At 42.7% G+C, this 7413-nt stretch overlaps 1 protein-coding gene across 1 annotated transcript; it reads left to right on the top strand.

Annotated features, from left to right (window-relative positions):
• The first annotated feature begins 4331 nt into the window (after window positions 1–4331).
• On the top strand, window positions 4332–6737 carry uqcrfs1 (ubiquinol-cytochrome c reductase, Rieske iron-sulfur polypeptide 1). The gene is made up of 2 exons (XM_070931174.1): window positions 4332–4565; window positions 5765–6737. Exons 1-2 carry the CDS (start codon window positions 4355–4357, stop codon window positions 6373–6375), a joined length of 822 nt encoding a protein of 273 aa, XP_070787275.1. The 5' UTR covers window positions 4332–4354; the 3' UTR covers window positions 6376–6737.
• Window positions 6738–7413: the final 676 nt, after the last annotated feature.

The raw sequence follows: 7413 nt of genomic DNA on the forward strand, positions 1-7413 counted from the left end.
CTCATTTCAGCTCTATGTTTTTATTCTGGGACTCCGCTAGAGCAGCTTTGCATGATTCACAGTTGAAAGAAAAAGTCCTTCTTTATCTTCTCCTGGCCCTTTCTGCAGCCCCTCAGTTCCCCCCTCTGTCTGAAACAAGCCGTTTGAGACAAACTGAACCACCTACAGAGGTAGCTATAGTGATGTAAAGTCATTACACACTGTATGCTGATGATATCTGATCATATTATATCAAATATTCATGAGTCGTCCTTGATGCCAGGGCACGACTGACCTGTGTCTCCTGGGCCAACCTGAGAGTGGTCGTCAACCAAGCGATCCTCCCAGGAAGCTCCGGCACCGCAGCAGTCCACTGAACACAGCGGACACCTTTGCGCACCAGACTTTCTTCCAGACCCCGTAGGAGGCGTTGGATCCCTAACGCTAAAAGTAGAAGTAGAAGAAGACGTGCATCATGCAGAAATCACGACACTAATTAATTAATGAGCATTCTTAATTGCATTTATTGTAAAAAACAAACAAACAAACAAACAAACAACAACATTTATTGAATTGAATAGAATAAGACTTTGTTCAGTCAGGTTTAGTTATGGTCCCATGCAGTAATAATGGCTCTACACTTTGATTCCTGAACTCACCACAATCATTCACGGCATTGCAATGAATGTGAACAGATCTTGCGGTTATCTAGAGGAGGGGGTGATTGTGTGTTTGCAAGTTGATGTCACAGTCACCAACACCCCAGCCGTTTGCAGCGAGCTGCGTAAAGCGCTGATGAAGCCAGCCAGTTTGATGTGCACTAAACTGCGTGCGTAATACAACCGACACGTGCAAACCGCCAGTCTGAGCGTCTGTGAACAGTACAGTCACTTATTCTCCCCGACATGCAGTCGCTCGCGCAGCTGCGTGGCAAACCTCTGAGCCAGCACTCTCATTTCAACTCGGAACAATAAATACGTTTCAGTGTTCTGAAAATAACAACATGTCAAGTGAGAGGGCCCTAAATGAGAATGAACTGAGGATTAAACGCAACGGTTGCTGCTCGCCCAGTGTAACTTATCTCCTTCACTCAAGCTCATAACAACATGGATGTGGCGATGCGTTTCAAGGAACATCTGAGAATGAGTTCACAAAAGTCAACTCAGCTGTCCACACAGAGGAAAAGGCCCTGGTTTGCTGACACCTGCAAGTTCTGACGTCCTGACGGCCATCTTTTTTTTTTTTGCCAAACCGACGCCAAGTTCGTCAAAATTGAAATCACTACTCCATTGTGAATATAAGCCACACATTTCACTTTTAATACATTCGAACCAACCAATTCACAATTTTACACAGAGAAAAAGTCCGCCAGCTTACTTGTCCACCTTTAAATTTAAGTAAATTAAGTTATTTTCGGACTTAAAAAGCTTAAAAAGCTTTCAAAGTTTTTGTGGAGGTCATTTCATGAGCTAGGCGCAGGAAAAAACTACTATATTATAATTTAGCTATCATTTTCTTACCTGCATGATTGTCTGGGCCACGCTGGCCTCCGATCAGCAGGTGCTCCTCCTTTAATTGGTGCCATGTTAACAGCCATTTCTCCAGTAGTTTTCTTTTCTTCTTCCTCCTCCAGTTATCCACTGGTTCAAGTTCTCCAAACAAATGCTTTCCGGCACTTTTCGCCAGAGAGTTTCGCAGCAGGTCAACTCTTTTGGTCTCAACCTGTACAGGTTAAGATATTGCAGACAATACATTTACCCCTGCTCACAAGATGGTATTGTAATTGTGTCTTGTATGACTGCGTCTGACAAATAAATGGATTGATTGATGTTGTCCTGCTTTACTGACTGCTTTTTAGAACATCTGTCCCTTGTACCCAATGTGCCTTTAATCAAATTTGAGTGTTTTTATTAAGGGCTCTTACAAAGAGAGACATTTATCAGTCCAGTTACGTGATAAAATGATGATGAGAATGATGAGAAGTAAATCAGAGCTTGTGTTTTATTTAATTTAACCTCTGAGTCACGCTGTCGTGATAAAGCACAGAGCCATCAGTCATTGTCAAAATGCAAATTTTGCACTGTCCATTGTTTTTTGTTTTGTTTTGTTTTGTTTTTTAAATCACAGACTGTTTAATATTTCCATCCGTAACATGACAGACACAGGGTTGGATGAAAGAGTCACTGATTTGGAATAAGGAAACAATAAATGATAAAGGGCATCATTGTGCAAAGAATCTGTGTTTGACGAAGTCCGCTCAGCACCAACCTAGAAGGAGCTGCTCTCAGGGCTGTGTCGCACAGACTGCACAGGCATGGATACAGAGCGGCTGGGCCAGACTGGATGGAAACCACAAGCTCATCAGGTCCATCACTGTACCCTTTGTATAATAACAGTGCCGTGTAAAATGCATTTGCCCCCTTCCTGATTTCTTTTATTGTTACATAGTAGTCTTTCTAAATCATTTAAAATCCTTAGATATTAGATAAGCGGTTATAGACTATCCTTGTACAATTTCCCCCCCGGGGATCAATAAAGTATTTCTGATTCTGATTCTGGTTCTGATAACGCCACATAGTATACATCTTTTGAATTATAATTTTCTCTACTTAATGAAAAAAAGAGTGAAGGACCACTCATCACCCGTGCGAAAGCGTATGTGGTTGCAGTTGTTGCTGATGAAAGTGGTGCATCAAGTTATTTAGTCCAGGGGGGAAATACTTATTTGCATGGGTCATATGAGTGTGTAATCATTGGTTTCATAAATCACATACAGTTATCATTAAAAACTTGCGTATTATTTTGCCTTAGGACTGTCTTTGTCTTAGTATCACCTTTCATCTTCAGGTTTGTAAGGATTTAATGAGATGACTATGCAATAACAGTGGAAAATTAATCTTGTAAAGAGCATGGTCTAGACCCGCTCTATAGAAAGTGCCCTGAGATGGCTCCTCTTATGATTTGGGGCTATATAAATACAATTCTATTGAAAAACTGTGCAAGCATTTTAAATTCACTTGTTTAAAAGCACCTTGTATGTCAACAAACTCCTATGCTATGACATTGTCATTCATGTTATGCAACTTGTGTAGCTATTGATAAGGATGCCAGACAATGAACAATGCTGTGATTGAAAAAAAACAAACAAAACGTGTGGATTTAAGATCATTTTGCCTTTTTTTGTTTTTTCGAGGTGGCGAAGCGTTGCGCACAGAGGAATCGCTGCATTTACTCGAATGATTGATTGTGTTCCTCCATCCTTCAGACATCAACAGAAGCAGCGCTGTGATGGAGCAGTTTGTTCAGGCGGCTCTAGAGTCAGATGCTGTTTGCCTCTTCACGGATGTCTTTCGATGGCCAGCATTGAGGGGAAGGAGCAGCAAAGGATTGAAAGGACTGTGAAGAGACGTTTGGAATGGCCTCTCTAACCCCATACATTAATCTGATATGTCTGACAAAATATGTAAACTACATTTGCAGTGTATATGTCCATGTATGTCTCACACATATATATATACAGATGTGATGTACATATAAGTCACGATATATATACGCATATATGTATAAAATGGCCACTTTCATATAAGTCTCCTATATTTTTCCAGATATACACATATATAAGGAATATATGTCTATAACATAAATGTTAATATATGATTAAGTTATATACTTGTGCTCATATTAGACATCCAAATATGTTAAAATATGTTCTTATATGTAATATTTATGTAGCATCAACATATGTCACAATAGATATAGTATAGTATGTAAATATAAAATGTTTGATATTCCTAAGAAAAGCTTGTTTAACTCTTTTTGTTGAATTGTATATATTGAACAGTATGAACATTATTGACCAGTACAATTTAAGGCCGGTCCAGTTTGGCCTTTGGTTATTTTTCAAATAAAGAACTTAACCTAAGCAACTGTATATATTGTTTTTATTGTATTTTGTTTTTTTAATTATTCGATTCTCATTTTAAATGTATGTTCTTATGTTTTTTTTTTTTATTACTTAATTAAAGACAAGAGCATATATACAATACATATAAGACACACAAAATACAACATCAACGACACACAGCCCAGCAGCCCAGAGAGGCAAGAAAGTTCCTTTCTTCAGTCAGAGGTGCTCCAGGATCAGTCCTGCGAGCCCACAAAGGTTTCTATAACAGCACAGTCCTCATAGTTTTAGACTTCTTTGAATATATTATGGCATCCACACATTCATTGTGTTCGTTCTTCAGGACACGGACGTATAGTAAAGCTGTCACTATTACGTAACGTTCGACGTAAGTACGCATTTAGTTACGTCAAGCCGTTGCGTGAGCAGTCAAGGCACACAAGGTCGTCCTAACAGCAGTTCGCCGCAGACATGATGTCCCTCGCTGCCCGGTCAGGGGCATTTTCCCCTTACATGCAGGCCACAGCGTTCGCGGTCGCTGGCCCCCTGAAAGCTCTGGTACCCGGGGTCGTTGTGAAGGGAGAGAAGATTTTGTTGAACCCGAAAAAACAGTTCCTGTGCCGCGAATCGCTTTACGGTCAAAGCCCAAAGACAGGGCCTGCTGTGACGGTTAGCATCAATGGTAAGTGTGTCATTGACTGCCAGCGTTAGCTGGCTAAGTCCAATTTATGTTGTTTTAACCTGTGCATTGAAACTTAACGTCAAAGACCCTGTGCCATCTGTGAACTGAATGTGGCGTCCCGCCACATGTAACGCTGGACTGAACGTTAGCAGCCGGCTGTCCTGGTTGTTAGCTAACATCTTGTTAGCCTGGGTGGCTAAAGAGCGGCCTACACTTGAGGTCAACGTCAACTGGCGATAACGTTGGTGTTATTCCGTGTGTTTGAGGCTGACCGCATATTTGTGGATCGAAACCAACACACAGAGCTTGGACAGTCTGCCTTCACCGACTTTATCAACTAACGTCAGCCGTTTCACAGTCGCATTAGCCAGCGTTGCGGTGTCCCCCGTGACTTGTTTTAGTAATCGATACTGAGGGATTTAGTCAATTCTTCGTCCCCTATTTTCCCTGGAAAATGTAGTGAATCAGGCGCTTATTGTGTGTGTGTGTGTGTGTGTGTGTGTGTGTGTTACTATAAAAAGCGGATAATAATTTCACCTGCCCAGTATTTAACTATCACTGTGGCCATGGCTGGAAACAGCAGATTTTACTGTGGTCGAACTATTCTAGAATTCACTAGGGATATGAGGTATTTCCTGAATTGTTATACTTGCACATGATGGCACATGGTGACATATGATGACAACTATTATGACGTTTGAGCTCATTAGAGTTCGCTGTTGTCTTATTCTAAAGTTGACCAAGTGGTCAGTAATCGTCAACACTAAGGCTACATCTCTGATGGCAAACCTGTCTCATCCACTCGGAGTGTCACTTGACGAACATGACACCTTGCCTCACTGAGACACTTAATAATAAGGTTCAGTCGCCTGGCAGTAGAAACAGGGGAAAATCGCATTGAGTTTAGCTGCATTAAAACACAGTGAGACGAAAAACTAGTTTTGCTGTGTGTGTGTGTATGTGAAGACAAAGTCGGACACAAATGGAATGCATCATTAAAATTCATTTGAAGTCAATTGTCAGTATACAGACATTTCTATACATCCACAAGTGCATTTCAGGCTTCAGAGATGTGGGGTCTACAAACAAAGAGCCGATAACTTACAACATGTGGAGCAGGATCCTATTTGCGTTGTCTGTTAGTGTTTACTCCTGTCCTATGCAGTCTAACTGATAATCCCTTTGTTTTTTGTCTTCAGGCTGCGCAGGGGTCCGATTCGCCCACACAGACGTCAGAGTACCAGATTTCTCAGACTACAGGCGCCCAGAGGTGCAAGACCCCAACAAGTCCTCCCAGGAGAGCAGTGAATCCAGGAGGGTCTTCTCGTACCTGGTCACCGGCGCCTCAACCGTGGTGGGCGTCTACGCCGCCAAGACGGTGGTCAGTCAGTTTGTTTCCTCCATGAGCGCCTCGGCCGACGTCCTGGCCCTGTCCCAGATCGAAATCAAACTGGGCGACATCCCCGAAGGCAAGAACATGACTTTCAAGTGGAGAGGCAAGCCGCTGTTCGTCCGTCACCGCACAGAGAAGGAGATCGCCACAGAGGCCAGCGTGAACATGGCAGAGCTGCGAGACCCCCAGCACGACAAGGACCGGGTCATCAACCCCAGCTGGGTCATCGTCCTTGGGGTGTGCACGCATCTGGGCTGTGTGCCCATCGCCAACGCTGGCGACTTCGGCGGTTACTATTGCCCCTGCCACGGCTCGCACTACGACGCCTCAGGCCGCATCAGGAAAGGCCCCGCCCCCCTCAACCTGGAGGTTCCCTTCTACAACTTTCCAGACGAGGAGACCGTGATTGTTGGATAAAGCACTCCTCAGACTGAGCTATCGCCGTACAACAGCATGACGAACTGGTACTGGGTTCTTTTCCGTAGTGTCTCTCACTCACATGATGCTGGTCTACCTGTTGTATCAAATGTAATGCAGTCACATATTATTGGCATAATGAAAGCGAGCAGGAGCTGCTGTGTTTCCTTGAACCTCTGTTTTTAAATGCAAATCATTTAAAATATGGTGTCGACGTTAAACAGATGAACACGTCTCCCCTTCTCTGGTCTTCTGAATGCGACATGAACATGACATAAAAACACCTGCTTAGCTCATTAAGTTATAGTCCGTCTCATTACAGAGAACATCTGGCTAATAAAGATTTCTATTTTATTTGACAACCTGGCCTCAAGTGTTTTAACCTTTCTTTGCTTAACACACTGATATTGTTTGAAGAGTGAAATACCAGTTATCGCTGTGTATGGCAGGAGGTTAAAGCCATGTGACTGATTGAGGACATGAAGAGCTGCCAGTGCTGAAGAGGTGTAGGTGTATGTGTCGAAAAGCACTGAGTTCAGAAGTTGCTTTAACTTGAAGCATGTCTTGATTCACGCATGCCGGTTTGGCTGCCGCAGATCACACGAACGAATGCAGCGTGTCCATTGTACACCTGTCCCCCCCCCCCCCTTACCTGCATTGCGTAGACAAAGCTGGGTAAAAAAATAAAGCATATTTATTGTACAATGAATGGATTTCATGAGTAGAGTCACTGAGATTGATTATCTCTGATTGGGCTTCAATGTTGGTTATATCTGTGACATGAATACAGGACACGTTTGTTTTTGTTTTTTTATATCAACCTCGAGCTTGGATGGACGTGCAAGAAAGTTAGAAATCCAAGCAGTCATTTTTCAACATTTGCGATGGTTAATAATTCATTTTCCAGCATTTTGTGATGGTTAATAATTGAACTCCGGAGCTGTGGAACTGATGCAGTCACAGCCTGACTGTCTAAAAGAGATGAAATTAGCGACCGTTTCATGTCTGAGTGGTTTGTTAGGACAGCCTGTCGGGGGC

The sequence above is a fragment of the Enoplosus armatus genome, chromosome 1 (genome assembly GCF_043641665.1).
Source record: "Enoplosus armatus isolate fEnoArm2 chromosome 1, fEnoArm2.hap1, whole genome shotgun sequence".
Classification (NCBI taxonomy): domain Eukaryota; kingdom Metazoa; phylum Chordata; class Actinopteri; order Centrarchiformes; family Enoplosidae; genus Enoplosus; species Enoplosus armatus.